The 26,637-nt window shown below is 37.5% G+C and overlaps 2 protein-coding genes across 5 annotated transcripts in view; both read left to right on the forward strand.

The window, feature by feature from the left end:
• LOC306869195 (phospholipase D2-like) overlaps nucleotides 1-15,840 on the forward strand; it is a 28,464-nt gene extending 12,624 nt beyond the window's left edge. For 2 of the 3 annotated variants that reach the window (XM_079415845.1, XM_079415844.1), the window contains 15 exons: nucleotides 659-742; nucleotides 1,527-1,605; nucleotides 1,777-1,887; nucleotides 2,023-2,211; nucleotides 2,314-2,470; nucleotides 3,251-3,369; nucleotides 3,478-3,591; nucleotides 3,713-3,817; nucleotides 4,838-4,926; nucleotides 5,020-5,133; nucleotides 5,240-5,289; nucleotides 5,533-5,667; nucleotides 6,116-6,269; nucleotides 13,361-13,478; nucleotides 13,860-15,840. In XM_079415845.1, the coding sequence (XP_079271971.1) occupies nucleotides 659-742; nucleotides 1,527-1,605; nucleotides 1,777-1,887; nucleotides 2,023-2,211; nucleotides 2,314-2,470; nucleotides 3,251-3,369; nucleotides 3,478-3,591; nucleotides 3,713-3,817; nucleotides 4,838-4,926; nucleotides 5,020-5,133; nucleotides 5,240-5,289; nucleotides 5,533-5,667; nucleotides 6,116-6,269; nucleotides 13,361-13,478; nucleotides 13,860-14,084 (1,843 nt within the window). In that variant the 3' untranslated portion in view covers nucleotides 14,085-15,840. Of the gene's footprint in view, nucleotides 1-658; nucleotides 743-1,526; nucleotides 1,606-1,776; nucleotides 1,888-2,022; nucleotides 2,471-3,250; nucleotides 3,370-3,477; nucleotides 3,592-3,712; nucleotides 3,818-4,837; nucleotides 4,927-5,019; nucleotides 5,134-5,239; nucleotides 5,290-5,532; nucleotides 5,668-6,115; nucleotides 6,270-13,360; nucleotides 13,479-13,859 lie in introns of all 3 variants that reach the window. The other variant, XM_079415843.1, reaches the window with a different exon arrangement.
• Nucleotides 15,841-16,872: 1,032 nt separating this feature from the next.
• Nucleotides 16,873-26,637, forward strand: part of mink1 (misshapen-like kinase 1) — a 46,653-nt gene continuing 36,888 nt past the window's right edge. For both annotated transcript variants that reach the window (XM_079417210.1, XM_079417209.1), the window contains exon 1: nucleotides 16,873-18,081. In XM_079417210.1, coding sequence (XP_079273336.1) covers nucleotides 18,025-18,081 — 57 coding nt within the window. In that variant the 5' untranslated portion in view covers nucleotides 16,873-18,024. The remainder of the gene's footprint in view (nucleotides 18,082-26,637) is intronic.

Here is a 26,637-nt window from a genome sequence, read left to right on the forward strand (position 1 = left end):
ACAAGCTTTATGGAGATGTGCTGATTTCATTTTTCAGCAGGACTTGGCACCTGCCCACACTGCCAAAGGTACCAAAAGCTGGTTCAATGACCATGGTGTTACTGTGCTTGATTGGCCAGCAAACTCGCCTGACCTGAATCCCGTAGAGAATCTATGGGGTATTGTCAAGAGGAAGATGAGAGACACCAGACCCAACAATGCAGATGACCTGAAGGCCGCTATCAAAGCAACCTGGGCTTCCATTACACCTGAGCAGTGCCACAGGCTGATTGCCTCCATACAAACCCCGCATTGATGCAATAATTCATGCAAAAGGAGGCCCAACCTATTGAGTGCATAGAAATGAACATACTTTTCAGAAGCCTGAAATTTCTGTTTAAAATATCCGTTTTTTATTGATCTTATGTAATATTCAAATTTTCGGAGACATTGAATTTTGGGTTTTCATTATCAGTAAGTCATAATCATCAAAATTTCAAGAAATAAAGGCTTATTTCACTCTATGTGTAATGAATCTATATAATATATGGGTTTCACTTTCTGAAATGAGTGACAAAAAATATTGACCTTTTTCACGATATTCAATTTTGTTTAGATGTACCTGTAGTTTGTGTAATGGAGTGGGTGTTGAGTAAATGACTCATTGGTTGATTGACAGGTATGTTAATGGGAAAGGCTATTTCTCAGATGTGGCTGAGGCCCTGGAACAGGCCAAGGAGGAGATCTTCATCACTGATTGGTGGTAAGTGTACTGTCTTCCACACACACATGTACAGTACGTGTTCATTTGTGATCATGTACTGTATACAAGCCAGACATACTGCTTCCACCATGTTACCACAGTGTTAGTTTCCCCTCCTGTGGTCTCATGGGATAGTAACATGTACTTTGAAACAAAAGTCTACTTCCTTATTGTATCCTAATCATGTGGTATACTGCTTTTCGTATGCTATATACTGTACATTTCCATTCAAAATTTGGGGTCGGTAAGTTTTTTTTTTTTTTAAATTCAGCAATGACACATTAAATTGATCAAAAGAGACAAAGACATTTGTAATGTTAAAGAAGATTTGTATTTAAAATAAACGCTGTTCTTTTGAACTTAGTATCAGGATTTCCACAAAAATATTAAGCAGCACAAATGTTTTAACATTGATAATAATAGGAAAAGTTTCTTGAGCACCATATAAGAATATTAGAATGATTTCTTTAAGGATCACGTGGCACTAAAGACTGGAGCAAAATAGAAATAGTTAAATTGTAATAACATTTCACAATATTAATATTGTTTGTTCCTGTATTTTTGATCAAAATAATGCATGAAAAACATTTAAAAATCTTACTGTTCCTTGAACTTTTGTACTAGCTAAGTAGACACAGGCGGATGCTGGGAATATCAGAGATTTAGTTGTTTAGTTGTACAATATTTGTTGCCATTGTTTAGTATGGTGTTATATATTTAATGTGTTGAAAATATTTGTGTGAGTGAAAGTGTTTTGATAATATTTGAGTTTTTCTCTCTGCAGGCTCAGTCCAGAGGTTTTCCTTAAACGTCCAGCTACAGGAATGTACTGGCGCTTGGACAAGATTCTCAAACGCAAAGCAGTATGGGGGAATATTAATTCATTTATACATTAAATTAATTATCTCCCATATCTATTTTAAAAAGCACTCCATATGTCAGACAATTATTTGTAATTATATACAATTAATGGCCATGAACTTTAACATGACTGTGTGTGTGTGTGTGTGTGTGTGTGTGTGTGTGATGTTTAGGAACAGGGCGTGAAGGTGTGTGTGTTGTTGTATAAGGAGTTGGAACTGGCTCTGGGTATCAGCAGTGGCTACAGCAAGAGAACACTGATGAACCTGCACCCCAATATTAAGGTGTGATGCACTACACACTTCTGTACTGCTGTTTGTCCTATCATCCTTCTCACTTTTGTCATTTGTCAACATCATGATAGCTGTCTTTTCTGGACCATGTTATGAGTGACTCAGTCTGTACTTCTTTTGCCCTAGGTGATGCGTCACCCTGATCATGTTGCCTCAGTTGTGTTCCTCTGGGCCCATCATGAGAAAATGGTTGCCATCGACCAATCAGTGGCCTTTGTAGGTGGGTTGGATCTTGCGTTTGGGAGGTGGGATGACAGTGACTATAGGCTGAGTGATTTGGAAGCCCCCAAAACAACCACTAATGCAGCCCGAGAGGTACAGTTACATCCAGTAGATATGATGGCATACTTAATTGTTGTGTCTATCTCTTGTTTGAATTTTTCTTTTATACCTTACCCCTCTCTCTTCCTGTCTCAGTCTGATGCTGTGGATAGCTCTTCAGTTCCTCTGACAGAACCTATGTCAGAGTGTGAGGATGAAGTGGATCTGAGCTGTAATGCCCTCTTGTGGCTGGGAAAAGATTACAGCAACTTTATCAAGAGAGATTGGGCACAACTGGACCTGCCCTTTCAAGGTACACAATCCAATGCAGATTTACATTTTTACTAACATCACCACTTGAAAATCTTTTTATGAAAACGGTATTTTTGAACTACAACCTAATTTGGTTATTTAGTTCTATATAAATGTTTCCCTGTAAGTTCATAAAGGTACATAAAGAACTCAAATTGGCCATGGCTTGCTAGCTGTCTTGTTGTGATTAATGCAATTCATTTTCCTGTTGTTTTTTTTTTTTTTTTTAAAGGAAACAATATCTCTTGGGACACTAGATTATTTATGTATTATTATTAATTCATCATATATTGCAGTGTTTACACTACTTTTTTTTTAGATTTTGGTGTATTAATTTGATAAATATTAAGTAAAACAATAAATTGTGAAATATTATAACAATTTAAAATAATGGTTTTCATTTTTAACATAAACGTAATTTATTCCTGTAATGAGAGCATAATTTTCAGCAGACATTGCTCCAGTCTTCAGTGTCACATGATCCTTCAGAAATCATTCTAATAGGCTGATTTGCTGTTCAATAAATTTATAATTTGATTTTATTAATTTTTTTTTAAGGATTCATTGATTAATAGAAAAGTAGAAAGTTTAAAGGAATAGGCTTTGTTTGAAATATAAATTATTATTATTATTATCATCATCGTCATTATCAATATAATAGATGTTTCTGCTTGGGGCCTACCCAATAGAAGTGCGTTTTGAACAAAAAAAGAACAAGGATGAGGGAGTAAATGTGAGTTCAGCTAGTAGTACAGCTTCTGTTTGTTTTTTTTCTTCTCAGACAATGTTGACAGAACTCAGGTGCCACGCATCCCCTGGCGAGACCTGGGTGCAGTGCATCATGGAAAGGCAGCCAGAGATCTTGCACGGCACTTCATTCAGCGCTGGAACTTCACTAAGGTCAGACATCAAATGGCTATTTTTAATGTTTGTTATTGTTCTTACAATCAGACACTTCAGAATCTTCAATTATTGTCTTTTTTCTTGTATTCTTATTTGTCTTTTAAGATCTTTAAGAACAAGTACAAGGATGACTTCTACCCGTACCTACTACCGAAATCCCACTGCACTGCAGATGAGCTGCCATTCACCATCCCTGGCACCACAAAAGCCTCTGTACAGGTACACGTGTTCATGCTATTTACTTTTCTTTTTCTTCATTTCCACTCATTTATTTTATTTTCTGTTGTCATCTATTTATTTACTTTTTTTTTTTTCATTCTTCCCTCTCTTTTTCTCCCAGGTTCTTCGTTCTGTGGATCGCTGGTCTGCTGGCACATGTGAACATTCTATCCTCAACGCCTATATACATGTTATTGAGAACAGCGAGCATTACATTTATCTAGAGGTAACACTCACTCTATGACCTTACCAAAGGCATTTGCCTCTTGACTCATAAAACTTTACGCACACATGCACACAGCTGAATAGACACTGTGTTCTGTTCACACACAAAGTCTCAGTGTTGTGGAGTTGTTTGCAATGTTCTCTCCTACTTGGATCATGTGATTCTACTGCATTCAGCTGGCAACACACAATAGCCCTCTGCTCTTGCCTCCTGCTCAGAAACAGGGTCCTAATGCTAGTCAACTAAACTAAGAAGAATGGAACAGATAAGCTTATACTACAGCCAGAGGAAATGTTTGTCCCTACATAAATTATAATACAAAATGGTATAAACAAATAACACTGAATGATGAAACCTTTTGGATTTGAGAATTTAAAAAACTTTACAAACACTGATATTGTCCTGATGAAATTCTGACGAATATATTTAAACATATTACAAAACAGGGTTAGCAGTACTACATTGTTATTGGTAATTAACATTATATAAACTGTTCAATTAACTTATTTATTATTGATTTAATATTAAGTGATGGACATTAGAATTTATTTATTTAATAAGAATGTTCCCAAGTGCAGTTATTATTTATTTATTATTTTCTTAAGGATTAAATTGTATTCTTTGTCATTTGTCTGATTGTATACTAGCCTATTCATCACAAACATCTAGTAAGTCTACAAATATGCTAAATTATAGAAGTAATTTATTGAGGTAATCCAAACAAGGTTATATATGACCATTTTAAAGTGAAAGTTCACTTAAAAAAATAAAATTCTTTTCATTTTCTTCCCTAGGAAATGGATATTAATTTTATAGAATAATTAATCAAAATAATATGAATTTTATTCATTTAAAATACGGCTCTTGGTCTTTTGGCTACAGAAAATTCAGCGTAGTAAATCTACTAGTGATAGTGTGAATAATGGACAAGACCATGAACTAGATCTTGCAGTGGCCTGTTTTATAGATCACAAACAAGTGAGACAAATTAAACCCCTCTCTTTGCCTCCTCGTTTTCAGAACCAGTTCTTCATCAGCTGCTCAGATCAGAAGAATGTACTCAATACCATTGGAGATGCTATTGTCAAACGGATCCTACGGGCTCACAGGTTTACCTCTTTAAAAATTATACAAGTTTAGTGAAATAAAATGTACTTTGTGTTTTCTAGCATAAAGTGTAAGCTTTATTTGAATTGTTATAGTGAGGGGAAGAAGTACAGGGTGTTTGTCGTAATTCCTCTATTGCCTGGCTTTGAGGGTGACATCAGCCAGGGAGGAGGAAATGCCATTCAGGCTATACTGCACTTTACCTACAGGTACACACACACACACAACCCAGCCAAACATCTACGTTAATACACACACTCTCACAACCCAAAACACTAGTTCATGTTTTGCTAACAGAACTTTCTCTGTGTGTAGAACGATTAATCGAGGAGAACACTCCATTCTCTCAAGATTAAAGGAGCAAAGTAAGTATCTGACAGATACATATTTAGCTGTCTGTAATTCTGCCACTCTGGTACATTTTTTTGGATCCTGTCTCATTCTCCATCTGCCACTTTCACTTCTCACGTCTTATAAAAGTGGCTCTAAATGATTAATTTTATCTGTTGTTGTTTTTTCAGCCATGCATTATAACATTCTACCCATTAACCCATCACACAGATGGTGTGTCATTTATTGTTTTAATGAGCGTCTCATCTCCCCATCAGTGCAGGACGAATGGACACAGTATATTTCTCTGTGTGGTCTGCGTACACACTCTGAGCTTGGCCAGTCCCCTATAACAGAGCTCATCTACGTCCATAGCAAAGCCCTCATCGCTGATGACCGTTGCTACATCATAGGTGAGATGTTTTTGCCATTTTTATGTACATTACCAATCGAACGATTTGTAAAAATAAATGAATATTTAGCAAGGATGCATTAAATTGATTCAAAGTGACAGTAACGGTGTCTATAATGTTACAAAAGATTTCTATTGCAAATAAAAAAAAATATCATGGTTTCCACAAAAGTATTAAGCAGCACAACTGCTTTCAGCTTTTACAATAGTAACAATAATAAGTGTTTCTTCAGCATCAAATCAGCATATTAGAATGATTCCTGAAGGATCATTTGACACTGAAGACTGCAAAGTAAATACAATTGGGGTATTGTTACCCTGGGTTATGATTTGGGAATAACTGACCAAATATATTTACTATTTGTATGATGAAGATGAGCTCCAAAGTCCACCTGCTGGTGAATATTGGAATATTGTTCCAATTTAAACTTCTTCATAATGTTCTTCAGGGTCAGCCAACATCAATGACAGGAGCATGCTGGGCAGTCGTGACAGTGAGCTGGCAGTGCTGGTGGAGGATGAGGAAAGAGTTCCCTCAGTCATGAACGGAGAGGAGTACCAGGCTGGACCACTAGCACTCGCCTTACGAAAGGAGTGCTTCAGGTGTGTATACCATACTTGTGTCCAAGGCAGCTACAGAGATGTATTCAGAGTTGTCAAGCTTTCTGTGAAGGAGTCAAAAGAGTCACAACCACCACCTAAAAAAAAACCGTGTTAAATAAACACACTTAGGAAACTCACATCAGGATTTTTATGATCATTGAAAACCTGGAAATATGAGGGAATTTTAAAATAAGCCTGGAAAAGGCAAGGACATTTGAATAGTGAATGAAAATTTCTTTAGACATGCTTTGCATGGAGGCTCAGAAAGCTGGATCCTCCTGCATTTCCAGCTCTGACTCTACAGCACCACGGCATGAGTTTTCAGTCTGAATCCAATGTGATGAAATAACAAGGCTGTGTACCAAAAATAATGGCAAGAAAACACATCATTCTGTTGAGCTGTCCTCACAAACTGCATGCAGGAACAAATATACATGGTGCAACCAGTTGTTCTGCTCAATATTTTTGTGGAAACGTGATGTTTCTTTTACAGGATACTTGGATAAACAGAAAGATCATAAATACAAAGTCAAAAGAACTATTTATTTAAAAGAGACCTCTTTTGTAACATTATCAGTATTTTTACTGTTTCTTTTGAGAACTTTAATGTGTTCTTGCTAATTGAAAGGTATTTTTAAAACTCCAACTGACCCCAAACTTTTGAATGTTAGTATAGTTCAATTCACAACAAATGACTCTTATGAGTTCAAGACGAATAACTAACTCACAATTTATTTTATCACTCACTCTTATTTAATTACTCACAATTTATGTGAATCAGTATGAAGTAAGGCTTTTGTGAGAACTTAAAGCATTTAATTTAAGATATGCTACTGGACAAGAGTGCCAAAGAGTACCATATCATTAATAGTCAGGAGCCAATCACTTTAGCTCTTTTTGCATTTCTTTCCACAAAATGCCTTTAACATAGCTGTATAACGTGAGAGTGGTTCTGTAGCTGTAGCTATGATAGATTTGTGTTTATGCAGTGAAGCACCTCAGCTTCCCATTTTGTCCAACTTCTCACCTGTCTGTGTAGGAGTGTGTGAGTGAAAGAGAGAGATGTGCACGTGTGTGAGCAGAGCAATTTGTGTTGGCACGCTGTGTTCCATACAGTCAGCTACCAGAACATCTCTTGGTTGCCAAGAGAAACAGTGAGATGCTTCTAATGATGCATGTGTCTGCAGCACCTTTCACTGCTTGCCTTGGGATGTGACCTCAAGTGATTGTGTTAATGTCCGTCTCTGGGTCCTGTGATTTGATTGAATTATTCCACACTAATCTCCTTGTGTAATAGTTTTCACAGCTCAATTTTTTTTTGCTTTATGAGACTTTCTACAGAAAGGGCACCCCAAGGCGGCACTGTATCGGTCTAAATGAGTTTTGTTTTGTTTTTTTATGTTGTCTTCCTCCTGATGTATGATGTGTTATTAAATTAGCTCTCGATATGATATGGTTAAAGTTTGAAATGATAAGTTAATGGTGACAGAGATTGTGCAGCAATGCTGTTTTGGAAGCGCTGTTGTCCTTTCATCCTGAAATCCACAAATGTTGCAATAAACTAAATCCCAAAACTAAACGGCTCACAAACAGTCTGACCAACGAGGGAGGGGGCATTGCTATTTTTTTTAAACTGATATTGAGATTTATCAACATGCTTTGGTCCATTTTAGTGTTGCATTGTGAAACTGAACCAAACCAATCAGAAAATGCAACATTGTAACAGTTTAACCAAGCAAATGAACTGCTGGTCTGAAAAATCTTTTTAAGAGATAGTTCATCCAAAACTTTTAATTCTGTAATTAATTACTCACCCTCATGTCGTTCCAAATCCGTAAGGCCTTTGTTCATCTTGGTATTTTTTTTTTTTTGATGAAATCCAAGAGCTTTCTGACCCTGCATAGACAGCAATGCAACCAAAATGTTCAAAGCCCAGAAAGGTAGTAAGGACATCTTTAAACTAGTCCATGAATAGTGTTTTTTTTGTTTTCTTTGCACACAAAAGGTATTCTTGTAGCTTTATAATATTAAGGTTGGACTTACATGGACTATTTTAACAATGTCCTTACTACCTTTTTTGGATCTACTTACACGTTTGAAGTTTTTGCCTGCTTTTCCTATCCTCAAAATATTCAAATAACTATTTTATGTGAGTTACCGAGGATCTCGTCGCAGTATTTGTAAGGGCGCGCAGTTCGCCTCCAGTAACAGTATCCCAGTATTAATTTCTTCACGTCGTTCATCATCAAAGACGGAATCCCGGTCTGTAAATCCACTAAATCTCTGTTCAGTTAAGTTGTCATCGTCAAATGCTGTAAGTGCTGTAAATACTGTGCCACGGACGGTGAAGATGGCCTTGCTAAATGCGAGGTCTTTATCAAACAAGTCATTTATTTTAAATGACTTTTTCATTACATAGTCGCTTGATTTTTTATTTGTGACTGAGACATGGCTGCAACAGAATGATTTTTTATCTCTTGGTGAACTTGCTCCTCCGGACTGTGAATTTTTTAGCACTCCACGACATACTGGTCATGGTGGTGGTGTTGCTACTGTTTTTAAAAATAATTTTAAAAACAAAAAATTACACACTGATGTGTACTCCAGCTTTGAGGTACAGTTAATGAGAATTGATATAGGGGGCCCTGTGTTATGTGCACTGGTTTACAGGCCTCCAAAATACAACAAAGATTTTATTCAACAATTCTCAGAGTTTCTTGCTGATATCGTGTCTCGTTGTGATAGATTGTTGATTCTAGGAGATTTTAATATTCACCTCTGTTGTCCATCCAAACCCTTGGTGAAAGAGTTTTTACTCCTTATTGATTCCTTGAATCTGTCACAATTTGTGTCTAGCCCTACTCACAATTTGGGTCACACATTAGATTTAGTGCTGTCGTATGGCTTCCCAATAACAAATTTGAGAGTGATTGATGCTGCCTTTTCAGACCATTTGCCAATTGTGTTTGAATTTGTCTGTGTTTCTACCACCCCTACTTGCTCTCAGTCTGTAAGCTACTCTCGTTTTATTCAGCCACTCACTGCCAGTTTATTTTCAGAGCACTATCTAGCAAACTTTGCAGATGCCGCCTCTTTCGACAAATTAAACACGGAAGAGATGTTGCAGGTTTTTACTAATTCCTGTTCCATTTCTATTGATTCTGTCGCTCCCCTTAAGCCAAGGAAAGCGAAGAGAAACAACATTTCTCAGCCTTGGTTAAATGCAAACACCCGTGCTCTCAGACAGGAGTGTCGTAAGGCAGAGCGAAAATGGAAAAGGGACAAACTCCAAGTCTCATATCAGTGTTTAAGGGCGTGTTTAGCTAGTTATCAAAAATCAGTCAAAGAGGCTAAGTTTGAATTCTTTTCTAAACTTATTACTGAAAATGTGAATCGACCGAGGATGCTGTTTAAGACTTTTGATCTGCTTCTAAATCCCGTACCTGCCCCGTCTCTTGATCCATCTCTGGAGACCTGTGAAAACTTTTTAAAATATTTTGACAACAAAGTACTGGATATCAGAGCTTCTATTAAGCCATCGATATTTGATCCTCCATTGAGCTGTTCACCTACAGAGTTGTTAACCTGCTTTCACCCCATTTCCTCTGTACAGCTAGCTGGTATTGTTTCTAAGGTTAAATTGTCCACCTGTCAGTCTGATGTCATTCCAGCTCATCTATTTAAGGAAGTGTTTGCAACCTTGAGTCCGGCTGTAACAGCTATCATTAATAACTCTTTGGAAAGTGGAGTTGTACCTGCTAGTTTTAAACATGCTATAGTCCATCCTCTGCTAAAGAAACCTCATCTTGACCAATCTATTTTCAGTAATTTTAGGCCTATTTCCAAATTGCCTTTTATCTCAAAATTGTTAGAGAGAGCTGTCTACAGTCAGTTGGATTCCTACATTAGTATGTCCAAGGTCCTGGACACTTTCCAGTCGGGTTTTAGATCACTACACAGCACTGAGACTGCATTGTTGAAAGTCAGTAATGACCTTCTGCAAATTCTTGACACTGGTTCTCATGCGGTACTTGTTTTGTTGGATCTTAGTGCGGCGTTCGACACAATTGATCATAGTATTCTGCTACAGCGGCTGGAAAAGTGGGTCGGTATTGAGGGTACCGCTCTCCAGTGGTTGGCCTCTTATCTTAAAAATAGAACCTTCTCAGTGAATATTGGGAATTTTTCTTCTTCATCGGCTCCTTTGTTATGTGGCGTGCCCCAAGGTTCCATCTTAGGCCCTCTTCTCTTTTCACTATACATGCTTCCTTTGGGAGCCATTTTTAAGAAATATAAGATCTCTTACCACTGTTATGCTGACGATACACAGTTTTATCTTCCAGCAAAAACTGACAGCAGTGGCTCTTTGGATGTGCTTGACGACTGTTTTGAGGAGATTAAAGGTTGGATGGCTGATAACTTTCTACAATTAAACGAAAGCAAAAGTGAAATTTTGATTTTAGGTCACTCTAGATATTCATCTGATTTTAATTTAGGGTCCCTTTCCGCTAGTGTTCAACCCTATGTAAGAAATCTTGGGGTTACATTTGACTCGTTTCTTAAATTTGATAAACAAATTAGTACAGTGGTAAAGGGGAGCTTTTTCCATCTTAGATCCATTGCTAAATTGAAACAATTGTTGTCTCATAAAGACTTGGAGACTGTAATACATGCTTTCGTGACATCTCGCTTGGACTACTGTAATTCCCTTTATTGGGGACTGCCTCAATCGGCGATTTCTCGGTTACAAACTGTCCAGAATGCTGCAGCGAGGCTTCTTACTGGAACAAGAAAGAGGGATCACATTTCTCCATCCTAGCATCTTTACATTGGCTCCCTGTAAAGTTCAGAATCGATTTTAAAATAGCTGTTTATGTGTACAAGGCGCTAGCGGGCCTTGCACCAAAATATATCAGTGACCTTCTGATTGCTTATTCTCCTCAAAGAGCTCTTAGGTCCAGTAATCAGTTTCTTTTAACGGTCCCACGTTGTCGCTGTAAAACCAAGGGTGGCCGGGCTTTTTCAGCTGCAGCCCCGAAACTTTGGAATAGTCTGCCTGTAAATGTGAGACTCGCTCCTTCACTAGCTAGTTTTAAGTCTGCTCTTAAATCTTATTTGTTCTCCCTGGCTTTTGAATAATGCCTGCTTAAGGCTCTGTTTTTTTTTTATTTTTTTATTATTTTATTATTGCTGTATTGTATTTGTTGTACAGCACTTTGGTGCAACTCTGTTGCTTTTAAACGTGCTATAGAAATAAACTTTGACTTGACTTGACTTTTTGGGCCTTGCATGTGGTAGTTGCATTGCTGTCTATTAGGGCTGTAATCAACCAAAGAAAATCTTGGTCGACTGAAGTCCTGAAACTTTCGACTAAAAATCGACTAAAAATGACGTTGTGGAGAAAAAAAAACGTAGCTACGTTACATTAATTAGATACGCACTGTGCTCAGTACTTGGTAGCCTTGTTGTCTGCCTAAATTAATTATAAATAAACATAAAAAACTAATAGGCTATTTGCAGTATATTAAATCGTTTTTGACCTAATTATTTTGCACTGAAATGAGTCTGACACACGAGTCTGTCTCTGACAGCGGTGCATCACGTGCACCTGCGCAATATCATAGCCTGTGATTTCTGAAAACAGTACTATGTTGTCAACTAGTGATATCACAAGAACTTTTGAGGAATGTGCAACACAATTTAGAAAATTATTTTTGTCATATGTTATAAGTATAACTGTCAGACACTATCATTTCAGACACTATCATTTCAGGCTGAACATAAGAGCTCAGCTTCGCGGCTGAGACACGAATAGACTTAAAGCTTTTACTCTTAATAAACACAAAAGGCGCGTCCACTTTAATAAAAAAAGAATATTTATTAAACAAACAAGAGCAGAAACCAAATAAAGTGCATAACTGAAAAATAAAGCATCTTAGGCTCAAAACTAACACAAACAGTGGGCACAGCGCAATTGCGCAATATTGTGAGAACTGAGAACTGATCGCGCGCTGTGTGAGAACTGAGAAAGTGGAGCACTTCTATCAGAGTGATTCCGCCTATCGCGCCTTCACTAACTTTAAGTTAATCAACAACGAATTGTGACTCCTGGGAAAAACGGGATGTCTGGTCACCCTATCCCTATAACCATTCAGTTGCTGAGGCCATTGTCTCAGATCGCTAGTTTGCGTTTTGGTAGCGTATCCGCCCACTGCGGCTGCCATACTGTGAGATATACAAACGCCCCTCATCTGATTGCGATCCAGAGACAGGGACGCACATTTTAAAAGACAAGACAGTCAACTTAGCCTATAGGATGTATTTTGAATGTCCGGTAGTCCTCAAATAACATTTTAGTCCCGTCTCGTCTCGTTAACGAAGACGCGCATACATTTCGTCATAGTTTTTATCATCAGATATTAATTTTATCTCGTCAACTTCTCGTCTTAGTCACAGAAAAAAGGTTCGTTAACGAATATTTTTCGTCGTCCTCTTCGTTAACGAAATTAACACTGGTTCTTTGGAAGGAGACAGCTTCTTGTTTTTACACTAGCTTATTATTAAATAAATAATATTCAGCATCAAACCTTCTAAAGCCTACTTATCTGTCTCTCTTCTCCAGTGGGTTGGGCTAATCCAAAAAAAGTGAAAACAATGGGGGTGTTCTGAAAACAGACTGTTACCTGTGAAACAGGGGTGCTCTGAAAACACCCCCATTAGCAATTAGTGCTTTCCACCTGATGAAATGAGCGCGGCAAAAAATCGACCAATCAGATTTTTGGTCGAACCAGACCATATCGACCAATTAATCGACTAATCGACTGGGACGTTACAGCCCTACTGTCTATGCAGGGTCAGAAAGCTTATGGATTTCATCAACAATGTTTTAGTTTGTTTTCGGAAGATGAACAAAGGTCCTGTGGGTTTGGAATGACTTGAGTAATTAAAGGCAATTTTAATTTTTGGATGAACTATCCCTTTAATATTGTCTTGGACAATAAAGAATCAAATGACAAAAAACACTTCTCTAAACACTTTACTAAACTTTACCTGAATAAATTATAAATTTATTCTTTAACTCTTTTCCTCAGCGTACTTCTCGGAGCAAAATCTGACCCGAATCTGAACATTGATGATCCAGTCTGTGATCATTTCTTCAATGATGTTTGGAACAAAATCGCCCAAACAAATGCCATCATCTATGAGAAGGTGAGGGACAGAGCATTTTCTCCACACTCCCACTGTGTCATTTTATGTACTTGATGTCTTTAACTAAAGGTTTTCATTTAAAGTCACTGTACAGGATTTGAACGGATACAAAAGCATTCAGTGTGGAACTAAAATATGGCAAAACCTACAATAATTTTCAGGTTGTGCAGTAGTCCTGCAGTAAAGCCTTCAGACAATAGCGCCACTCCCATACACATCTGTGCTATCATTACCCATATATTTACATTCACAACTCTAATCCCAGAGATCCCAGTGGGTGCATGTACTAGTTATGAATATCCTAAATGTTTTCGCTTTAAAACGTTGGATTGTAATATTAGGCCAGTGCTTGTACTGCAGTATCTTTTCTTCACTGTGCAGGTTTTCCGATGTCTTCCATTGGACTCCATTCGCAACTTGCGTGAGCTGCAGGAACACGTGAATGCTCAAAACCTCAGTCTTACCGACCCGGAGAAAGCCAAAGAAGATCTACGGGACATCCAGGGCATCCTGGTCCATTTCCCGCTGCACTTCCTGTGCGAGGAGTACCTTCTCCCACCTTTTAAAAGCAAAGAACGAATGGTTCCTATGGAGGTGTGGACATAGCAGGGAAGAGTATCCAGTGAAGTGTGCCAGTGAAACGGAACATTTCAGAGCTTAAAATATCACACATCTGCTAATCAAGCTGGAAGCTATGGTGTCCATTTTGGTTTGGACTAAAGTAATGGTAGAAAATGAATGATTAGCTCTGAACACTAACCCAAATTAGTGTAGAAACACAAAATGATCTAGCATAAGAAGATAAACGCGTTTATACCAGGAGAATCACATTGTGTAGTTGCTAATTATATGAAGATACAATGAAATGACATCACTCTTCTCCCCAAATGCCCATTACGACCATGAATGTCATGATCTGAGCAATTAAAATGGCTGAGGATTTAAAGTGCTGCATATCAGATGAGGAAAGAGGAGCGAATAAGGCAAAAGAGAGAGAGTATTTTTGATGACCAAGGAACAGAACGTACATTTATTGTTGTGAATGTGTGTGGGTGGATGGCGCTGCTTTACCTTCTTTTCCCTCTCTCTTTATTTCTTTCTTGTGTGCACTACACCTCTCAATGCAGTGGCAGCAAATCTGTCAGAACATTTGTGGTTGTTATAGTGACGGGTATAAAGAGCTGACTTGGTCTTGGCTGCTGAGAGAGCGAGAACGAAAGAAAGAGGCAGGAAGAGATTGAGAAGAAGCAGGAAAAAATAGACAAACCGTAAAAACATGGATAACTGTGTGTGTGTGTGTGTGTGCTTGTGTGTCGGGGCGGGGGGCATACTGGCATACTTGGTCAGAGAAATTATGTAATGTTTTTTTTTAAACAGGTAGAGAGGGAGTGTTACGGAGCAGGGATCAGGTGGGGCTTCAAACATGGTGAGATATTCAGGGGGAGTCTCAGCTCAACATTTATCACCCCCCCTCCAATCTCCATGACAACCAGGAGAAATTATTGTTATGTAATAATGTCAGCGGCCCAGAAGATTCCACTTTTGGTTTTTAAGAGGGGGTGTTGACACAAGTAGAGAGCACACTGGAGGCCAAATAAGCAATGCTAATTTTGTCAGTGCCCCACTTTGTAAACGATCACTAATCTGCCTGTGTAACGTTGTAGAATGTTATAGGTGACTTCACCTGCACTTGAAGAGAATGTTTTTGGGTTTGACCACTGGAGACATGACCGTCCATATACTGTGACATTCCAATCACATCAAGCAATCACCTTTATGAAGTGACAATTCTGATCTTTTTAAATCTCTATACATGTTAAGGCATATTAACGTATCTGCTTTTGCACATTTTTATACTTTGTCAATTGCTTTTATTTAGAAAGCATACAGAACTCACTAATACTTAATTCAATCTTGGCTAACACTATGTGTTTTCACAACTTTCACAATCTTAACTAGGGTAGATGCCAAATTGAATTTTCTTCAGCTGAAAATGATGCTGTAAACAGTCTTTACAACGACATGCACTCTTTCAAAACTAAATCACTTTCAAAGCAGTTTTATGGAGTTTTTGTCTACCGATTTTTATTTTATTTTTTGTAATCTGAACAAATTGCTTGTTAAACAACAGTACAGAACACACTGTACTTCTTTCCTTCACAGCCTTGTTTTCATTCCTGTCAGAAATTAAATATGGTGCTACCCTGACTAAGGTTTATTAGTGATTTTTTTTTGTAAACGTACAACATTATTTTTGGATTAATGACTATAAATGACATATCACAGTTGTTTGTAAACGAGTGAGCAATCAATTAATTTTCCTCCATCTGTTCTCCATTTGAATAAATGTGTTAATTCACATAAGATGCTTTGTCTTTTATGTGTGTACAGGTTTATCCTCCATTGTGGGGACCTAATGTCTACATGGATAGTAAAACCTGAAATTTACAATGGGGAAAAAAACACATTAAAATACTACATGATGTTTATCTAAAAATGTAAAAGTGCAAAACAGTTTTCTATGAGAAGTAGGTTTAGGTTAGTGGATAGAAAATATTGTTTGGTTAGTAGAAAAACAATATAAGTCTATGGCAAGTTAATATAAAGACAGCAGTACAAAACGTGTGAAGTTTTGCCTACATAGTGAGAACTAGCCAACAATGTTAAATTATTTATACAGCACTTTCTTAAACTCAAGGTCACTACAGAGCGAACAACACAAAAATATGAACACGAGATAAATCAGAAACAGAAAAAAATAAATAAATGAAGTGAAACTACATTTAAGAGAGACTATTATAGAAGTAGCCAAGTAAATTATATTCAAAGAAAAACACAAATCAGTATAATGAAAACCACTTAAAGGGATAGTTGAGAGAAAATTCAATCATCAAATAAGCTACTCACCCTCATGTCCTTCCAAACCTGGTGTTTTCCCCCTGCAGAACGCAAAACAAGATACTTTGAGGAATATTGGTAACCAAACCATTTTGCGGACCATTGACTGCTTATGTGGAAGAAAACACACACACACAACCAAAATATCTCTTGTTACTTATTTCTACAGTAGAAATAAAGTAATTAATGCAATGAGGTGAGAAAATGATGAAAGAATGTTCATTTTTAGTAAACATACTAAATTACATCTTAATAAATTAGTGCTAAAGAGGGGTAGGCTTAGGTAAGGTGAACGGGAAGTACTTAAAGAACTTATAATAAAAGGTCAGCTTACTATGAAGACAGTAGAAGTCAACTGAAAGTATCCAAAATTATAGGAGAAAAAAAAAAACACGTGTGGTGTTGCAATAGTTAGGGAGGTTTTTTACCCCGGTAGCACCTGTCTATTGTAACTAGCTTAGGTAGTTTGTCCCTGTTGCAGCACCGTAGCACTTCCACTCCAGGAAGACGGGAGTGAGGGAGGGGAAAAAACAAAACAAAAAACAGAAAGTGGCTGGAAAACAGTGTTGTGTATTCTTGCAGAGGAGGGACGTCACAGCCCGATCAGAGACAGTAAAGTAGGAATAGGATCAAACCAAGACAGGAGAGAGAAGTTCAATCTGACACATCAAAACATACAGCTTTATAAGCAAAAGGACAAAGTTGTTTCCCGAGGCGACTCGTTAGGGAATATCTGAATAATAATAAATATTATGTATGCATCGTGACCAGTCGCTGCCATAAAGGGTCCGGGCTGAAAACAAGGGACTGTTTATGGTTTTCCGTTCTTCCTTCTCTCTTTCTCTCCAACAAATCGGCGGAGTTTTTGCGCACAACCGGGAGGTGCCGCTGACTGACGGCAGGAGGGAATGAAAGTTTGCCAGGCGGGCGGAATATTATTCGACGTAAACATATTTTGTTTTTGACACCAGAACTGCGCTGTGGACATTAACTGAGCCGAGCATTTACATCGAAATCCACACAGAAATCCCGTTTAAGGCGTGTGCGTGGGTTGCGCCGTAACATGAAGGCAGGGGCAGATTGACGCGGATATCACGAGCGCCGCTGTTTAGGAGCTCGGCTTCTGACTTATCGCGAAGTTCTGCCTCTGATTTACCTATTTTGTGATTTATACAGTATGTATTAATCTACTGTTTGTGACAGAGGTAGGCTTGGCTTAATTTACGCAGTGCTGCCAAAATGAGTGTGGAGACTGAGCGCAGTGTGCCACATCTGACTCGAGCTCATGTAAACGTTGCCATGCTATCTTCAGGATTATAGGCTCAACCACAGCCTTTATCATCGATAAATGCTCGCTAGGCATTTCTCGGTCGTCTCCGGCTAACGTTCGCCTGAAGAACCGGATCACTTGGCCTTAAAGAACCTTTTGCTCTCCGATAAAGAAGAAACAAACATTTTATGGTCAGAAATCCTGCAGCTGTTGTCGGTTAAACTGGTCGCGGCGGGGACAAGCCGAATGTTTCTCCAGGGACCTCACAAGTTTTTCTGAACTGTCCGTTGAAATAAACATTGTGCTAAAATAATAGCGCAGTCGTAGCTGCACTTTTGGAGTACCTATTTTGAATTTTCCTTCCGAAATCTTGTAAAAATGTCAGAAAACGCCCCTACGCGGAGTCTGGATGACATCGACCTGGCCGCCCTGCGGGTGAGTTACTGTTCACCTGCCTGCACCTGCACCTGCCAGAGGCCTTCACACCCAAACAAATCATAACAGCCTGAGCAGTGCTATTATTATGGGTTATGAGGGATAGTGTAAACACATCAGCGAGCTTTTAAGTAATAATCTTTACTAGCTCGTGATTGATTATGTTCTGTGAGCAGTTAAATCTTGGGCCTGTATTGTGTAATCTAATAATCCAGGCCTGAAGTGTTTATGTATTTCTGTATGTATGTAAATCTATCTCACACGCACAGTTGTGGTTTGGGAGGGCCTACCTTGCAAATAAGTGTAGACACTGAATAGGCTTGCTTTGTAATCTTAGAATAGCTCTCTTGTTATGCGGGGAATACCCTGCAAACCATTAGTGCAGCTTTTTATTTAGGCCATCACTTTTTTTGTGTTTACATACAATACAAACTGATACAATGATTCAGTGGACTGTTAGTTTTTTATGGCTTCTAATTTTATTTATTGGACCAAAACTCAACATTCCCTGCAGGCCAGATACTGGAAAGTCTTAGTTAATGGATATATCAGATTTTTTACAGCAAAGATTGAGTCAGTTTTGGGAAGGGAGAAAATTAGTTGCCCTGTTAGTATGCAGAAGTGGGAAGATTATCATTTTGACATTAATCCAGACTTCATGGCAAGAAGATGATAATCCTTTACCAAAGTCTGTTTTAGCAGGAAACCTGCCTAGTATGTTTTAGCAACAGTTAATCTCTTGCATCATACACCACAGGGATGGAAATTAACTTTTTTGTCCACCGGCCACTGTGGCTGGTGGATTTCAAAATCTACCAGCCACTCAATGTTTTTACCAGCCACTTTCTTGTTTTTAACCGACAATGTGTAACTGGATGTGAAAATTAATACTACAAGATCTACAATACTTAAGCAGTTTATTTAATCTCAAGTCTCAATGAAATACTGACATTTTCTCTTTCTCTCTTATACACACACAAACCATGAACTGATATACATTTCATTAAATGAGTAGGGCAGATTAAACAAAAAACTAACATTCCTCCACCCAACCTCCCCACTCCCAGTCCAATTTACGCCTGCTCGGATGATTCGTGGTCTTTTATGGCTTCCAGTTTTAGGTTTTTAGTCCCAACAATGAAACTATTAGTTTTGGCATCTTCTGAAGCGTGTTGACGACATACCGAGCAGAACATTGTCAGACTTGTCTCTTCGTAAACTAACCAATCACGGCACTCCCCATTGTCTGCTTTTCTCCATCGTTCTTTAAAAAAACGTTTTTTGACCTTCGCCTCTTTGTCCACTGGCTCCTCCTGAGATGTTTTCTCTTAGGGCTGCAACAAACGATTATTTTGATAATCAAATAATCTAACGATTATTAGAACGATTAATCGACTAATCATCGATTATTCCACTGATTGACCTGTAGACTTTGATAATTCAGCTTTTGTGATTAGTTAAAATATTAAGTTATACATATTCTAACATAAAGGTCACTTCAGCTTTAGAAAAGTATATTATGTAATTACAATTATTAAACAATTAATTGGCAACACTTTACAATAAGGTTCATCATTTAACATTAGTTAACATGGACTAAGAATGAACAATACTTCTACAGCATTTGTTAATCTAAAAGTTAGTTAATTTCAGCATTTACTAATGCTGTTTTTTAAGTTTTTATTAACAAAGATTAATAGTTAAATGTAATAAATGCATTGTTCATTGATGTTAATTAATACATTAACTAATGTTAATAAATTATACCTTATTGTAAAGTGTCACCAATTCATTATACAAATAGATGTATTTGGCACACAAATGAAATGACAGACAGAGACACTCTCTCACCATTTAATTAGCTACATAAAAAAGAAACTGAATGACACATTCTGCCTAACTTCTCCTTTTGTAAGTCATATAGATAAGAAACATAATAAAGGTAAGTGATACGATGCTTTGGATAAACTATTTTATTCAGAACATAATATTTTAAAATACCTTATTGGGTTATGAATAATCAAAACAGTCCTTAGCTAGATCAAGCTTTGGTCTCTGTAAACCAAACTGTCACTTTTTTTTCCCACTAATAAAAATATTTAATAATTAGCTAGCTCCACACTGGAGAGCTGCTTTAGTCCGGACATTACATTACTGAAAAGCAGAGCTCATTCAAACATCCACATCGTTGTAATCAGATGCATTTTTAAATGCTGTTTTCACACTGCTGTCAGTTTTTATTGTGTTTATTTAGTTACTGAGACGAAAGCGAGCTATATATTAACATGTTCATCGAATCGCCGCTCAAGTTCAGGTGCATTTTCTCTGAAGCGCTGTATGTCTTCTTCTCTTGAATGCATCCAGGAGGGCTGAACTACAGTCTTGCGCTACAGTGCCACACTGGTGAAACCGCAGTATTGCAGGCTCTAACATTAGGTGCCTCCTCTAAAAGTGTCCGCCGTCCGTGTGAAACAGTATGCTATTTTTATTTACCCGCCACGGTGGCCGGTAGGTGAAGCGAGTTTACCCGCCACAACACAAAATCACCCGCATTTGGCTGGTGGCGGGTGCTAATTTCCATCCCTGATACACCACCATTCAAAGATTTGGGAACAGAGAGATTTTTAAAATGTTTTTTAAATCTCACTAAGGATGGGTTTTATTTTATAAAAAAACAAAAGTACAAACTGTAATATATTAAAAAAATATTATTATAAAAATAAAAATGTGTGTTTGTGGAGACCATGGTACTTTTTTGCAGGTTTATGTGATGAATAGAAAGTTAAAAAAGAAGAGCATTTATCTTAAATAAAAAATATAATAAATCCATAGACTGTAAAAAAAAGATGGACGACGCGTCTCCGCTTCCTTCCATTATAGAAAAGTGAAGCGAATACATCTCAGTATGGCCGCTGCCATCTTGAGTAAATGACGTCATTTGGAGCCAGAGTCTGCGTAGTAGAGATTTGTTTGGAGCCCGAGTCTGCGCAGTAGAGATTCGTTTGGAGCCCGAGTCTGCGCAGTAGAGATTGTTTGTAGCCTGAGTCTGCGCAGTAGAGATTCGTTTGGAGCCAGAGTCTGCGCAGCAGAGATTCGTTTGGAGCCAGAGTCTGCGCAGCAGAGATTCGTTTGGAGCCAGAGTCTGCGCAGTAGAGATTCGTTTGGAGCCAGAGTCTGCGCAGTAGAGATTCGTTTGGAGCCAGAGTCTGCGCAGTAGAGATTCGTTTGGAGCCAGAGTCTGCGCAGTAGAGATTCGTTTGGAGCCAGAGTCTGCGCAGTAGAGATTCGTTTGGAGCCCGAGTCTGCGCAGTAGAGTCGTGAGGTGGAGCTGCAGAATCAAACTCCCGCAGACCCAATCCACCATAACAACACGCCCCGTTCTTATAGCATCAAATTACTAGCTAAAATCAAATTTACTACAAAAAAAAACAACTGAACATATATCAGCGTGATAACAACTACCTTATATGTCCAAAATCATATTTTGGAAAATTTTATTGGAAGTGTAATTTATTTTTTTAATTTGACTGAAGTCCCATTCGTTTACATGAAGAGGGCGGGGTTTATGACCTGTACTGCAGCCAGCCACCAGGGAGCGATCAAAGAGCCCGCAGCTTCACTTTTAAGGACGAGTGAGACACGCCCGGTCTGTCACATTGGATCCATTTAATGCAACTCATAATAAAAAGTATTAATTTGTTTCTTCAAAAAAACTTACTGACCCTACTGATTATATATAGTGTAAACGTACCTATTAAGTTCACATACCCATTAAGCACACTACCATTTTTGAGCTCAGATTTTAAAAATAATGTATTATCCTACTTAATGTCTTAACCAATTGATGTGTTTGTTCCTACATACCTCCTGTAATTTGAAGTCAATCAGATCATTGAACACTGAGATATGGGTCTCTATGGCTGTGTCCAAATTCAGGGTCTGCATCCTCCTTAGGATCCTTCCTACCCGGTTGAAGGAGGAGGGATCCTCCGACGTCCGCAAAACCCGGAAGTCGGTGTTTGTGAATTTGGACAGCCTACCCTTCTTTCAGTTCCCTCCCTTACCCGTTGCTCATATCCTGTCGCCTAGCAACCGTGACAGCGCCAAGCAAGAAGCGGGAAAATGGACAAACAAAGAGTTATTCTCCTCAATTTAATTATTTTGGAAGAAATAAAGCAATTAAATAAATTAAATACTTTCTTTGCTTGTTGTCGGAGAGTTTTTTATATCAGACTACAAGACAGTCACATCCAGGTAAGCCATTATAGCCTATTTTTATTTGTTTTTAAGTATTCTACTAATTTCTCCTACAAATTCATTGAGCCGAAGCATAAACTTTAGCTTGTTTTGTCAGAGAAACTCCTCTCCCACTCCGCTACCGCTCGCTTCGTCCGCCACTACGCTCTGCCGAAAAGAATTATGGGATAGGTAGGACGGGAAAGGATCCACCACACCCATCCTTCCAATTCGGGGAAAAGGAGGACGTATTTGTGGGCCGCATTTGAAGGATCCTACGAATTTGGACAGCCTTCGTCGCGGCGCTGTGACGTAACATCCTTCAAATGAGTACTCCGAAGGATGCAGACCCTGAATTTGGACACAGCCTATATGTTCACTCTGTCTGGCGGCCATTTTGAAAGCTATCTGGAAACTTTCACCAAAAGAGGAGCCCCTTAAATGTGCATTTTTAGATGTTTAAGCATTTATTTTGGGTAAGTTTCACTACTTACTGTAAAATTAAGAGATTAATGTTTAGACTTTTGCTTATTATAAACTAGAACTTGGATGTGGGATAGAATTATAGTTAGATCCAAAAGATAGTTTTAGCAACACAGCGCAGATGCTGCAGAACACAGTTAGCTGACTAGCTGTATAAGATTGTGTGCTATGCTAACATTACTTCACAGGCACTATTGGCTTGTATTTTTACATCCATATTATAAATTGACAGTTTATTGCTGGTCTGTGGTTTTACAGTGCTGTAATTTTTAAAGATTTCATATTATTTTAAGGTGAGCTTAAAGGGTACACTACTATGAAAATCATACAGCTTCAGTGTGACATCAATAAGAAAAAGTATAATTTTATAGATATTGTTAATAATAGTTGTTCATATTAAAATATGTATAAACTTACTACATGACCTAGATTATTTTGCAAAATCTTGTCATTTTAACAAATATTGCATGAATTTTGTTATAAATTGTTGCTGCTCCAAATAAACTCAGTGTGCTTTCTTTAAACTCTTCCACATTGAACGTCTATGTAAATACTTCATAAACAGACTTTAAATATTAACTGATGGTTGTCACTTTAAATTAATCTTTATAAAATGATTAATAACTTATTTTAATAGCTTTAAGATAACAAAATCTAGGTGTAGCTAGTTTATGCCCAAAGATGAGAGTCATGTCATTCGTACAAAGTAGGAGCCATTAGAAACCTGTCACATGTCCAGGAAAAAAACAACTAAAGGCTGGAATACACTGCATGACTTATAAATTTGAACAGATTTTTAAAACACCAGGCATCATACACTTACCGACTTATAATAGTATTGTAAATAGTCACAAAGGAAAACAGGGCATCATACACTAAATGACTGAGGATGTCTCACTTGCAGACTTTAGATTCATTCCGATCACAACAGACTCGCACAGAAATGTGCACATTGTTGGAGACACGACAAATGAAAACTATATGTATTCTAAAATAGGCTGAAAATATCAAACATGTTTGATCTCCTCCGACTGGATGGAATCAAAGTCTGAAGCTAAAAAATCGGAGTCTGTGACCATCATATGTGATTTTATATGGAATCTGTCAACTCAAATCTGACTGGCTCTGACCTCTGCCAACTAGTGTCAACTTCTCCAGACTGTAAATCGGTGGAAAACTGGAGCAGTGTATTCCAGGCTTAAGAGAATATAAATAAGTTGACATCCATTTAATAAGAGGCTTCATATTGAGGCTAGTTTCTGTGTTCATCCCCATGAATGAAATGTTTAATTGGTTTGTTTTATCTGATTTTTGAATGCGTGTTACTTAGCTGAACGTAGACAAGTCTAGATGTTGCAATGTGTTTGACTAACACTTTTGAATGACTCTATGAATATACTATAACTGATCAAATTGAGTGCCTTGTTGCTTGATTTTAGTGTTGTTGTTTTTGTGTGATTGACTTTGTACCTTCAAATAAAACATTTTTTAATTATTCTTAAAAAAAATTCCTTAAAATAAAAAAGAATTTTTAATAAAACATGATGTGAGCTTAATGGGAACAGGGGTGTGCTTAAAGGGTACAAAAATGTACCCATTAAGCACAGCCAGACTTTTTGCATTTAATGATGTATATCTTAATTGAAATGATTTTGTCATTTTAAATAAAATTAAATATTATTGTGTGAGAGATTAATATTTTAACATAAATTGTACTGAAACCGATAACTTGTGCACAAAAATATGTCTCAATGTAGATTTTGGTGAGCTTAATTGGTCATTCATATATATATATATATATATAAACCTCAGAATAGATAGCACATGTTGTATACCAGAGTAGTTCATGTGAGAGCAGAAGGCTAATCTTGTCATCTAGTTTAGTGGCATGTTAGCAGGTGGCTAATCCAGTGTCTTTGGGCTAATTACGCACACTAATTAGGTGAATTCCTGTATATAGAAAAGGAAACTTATCTGCCATTCACAAAGATTTAACATTAACTGTCTGGTGTTAAATTAATATTTGTGAAAATTGTATTTAGTTTTATATTTTCAGTTTTCATTTAAATATTAATTTTACTTTTTACTTTACTTTACTTTTGTCATTTAGCAGACGCTTTTGTCCAAAGCGACTTACAAATAAGAAAAAGTAACTAAAACTAAAAAGTTACAACTCTATAAATACTATCTACCCACATATTTAAGAAAATAAAGAAATTAAATAAAATTAACACATGCATATAACAACAACATTTCAATAATAAACATATCAATGAAAAAATTAAATAAAAAGCTACTACTATCCCTTGCCGGTGTCCCTGCCCGGTGGAGTCGCACGGTAGAGTCGATGGTCTTTACACATAATTTTGTTATGTGGTTTTATTTTTATTCTTTTTTAGACATGGCTATTTAGGTTTAACTTATTTAATTTTTTTTTTTTAGTTTTATCTCAGTTTTAGTTTAATTTCTTTCCAGTTAGTAGTTTACCTTAAACTTATGGCACTTACCTGTCATCTAGCCTCAATCGAAATTGTCTACCTTTCAAATGACAGATTTCTCTCTGATGCATGCCAGACTTCTCCAGTCATTTAGTTAGTTGCCAAGGCAACATTTCCGATTTTTCATATAATCATATTTTATGTTCCAGCTTTATTTCAATGCACAAAAGCATTTTTAATAGTTTTAGTAAACGATAATAACCCTGGTAGTTTAACTGTGGCTTAGGAATACCGAGGTATGCATGATCCTTCCTAAACAACTGGTTTGATCCTTGTGGACTGGTAGTAAACAGTAAAGGACCCAGTCCATCCCTCTTTTGACACGTAAGCAGTTAAGTGTGTTAGTGGGGTTGTGAATAAGCCATAAACGTTCGTGCTCTGGCCGTAACTTTCCTTCTGTCTTGTGTGTTGGTACAGTGAGTTCCTGGGTACGGCTCTCCAGGGTGTGATGCCTCTGATATTGCCCCTAGAGAGAGAGAAAGAGCACGATGATTCACTTGAGCTCATTGTTTGATAGCTGTCCTATATAACACCCACATACCACGTCTCTCACACACTGTTATAGACACACATTTAGACTATCACAAGAGGTCTGCCTTAGATGTGGCTCTCTAGCCAGAATTGCACACGACCGAGGTGTTTTGTAGTTTCGTTGTATTGTTTTTGAACTTGAGAACAACCTGCTCTCCAGTTCACCTGTGGTCATCTCCGTTTCCATTCTTGTAAGGATCACTTTTAAATAACATTAGACTTGCCAGAGCATCAAACTTGGCATAGAAGTAGGTGAAGTTATTTGCTAGTGCCTGAATTTTGTAAAATCGTATTTAAATGCATCTATTACATAATCAAACCAGCAGCCATTTGATGATTGGGTTGCTTATGTAAATGAGACATAAATGCAAATGACATCATAACAGAAACCAAAATATTAACTAGTAATAATTTAAGCTATTGGGTAAACACAAAGTAATGAATATGCATGGCTAGAAAAATCTGACAAATTTAACAGAACCTTGTCATTGGCTGATGAATATAAAACCAGCTGTCGAATAAAGCAGCTGAAAGAACACTTGTGCATAAAGCCAGATGGTTGCTGTACACTGGGAAGGAGCAAATCTTTCTTAATGTTTATTAGTGTCTACATTGATGTAACTTGATATAGTAATGCTTAAATATTGATAACCGTATACTGGATCTGATGGGGATTACTTTAGTGCATAATGGCTTTATCCCTGGTCAGATAGCTGCATGCTGTTCAGAATATTTCCTCAACTGTTTTCATTTTCCAACCTTAAGTTGGTCTATGAGGGTATTTTATGTAGCAGATAGTAAAGTAGTC

The sequence above is a fragment of the Barbus barbus genome, assembly GCF_936440315.1.
Source record: "Barbus barbus genome assembly, chromosome: 5".
Lineage (NCBI taxonomy): Eukaryota > Metazoa > Chordata > Actinopteri > Cypriniformes > Cyprinidae > Barbus > Barbus barbus.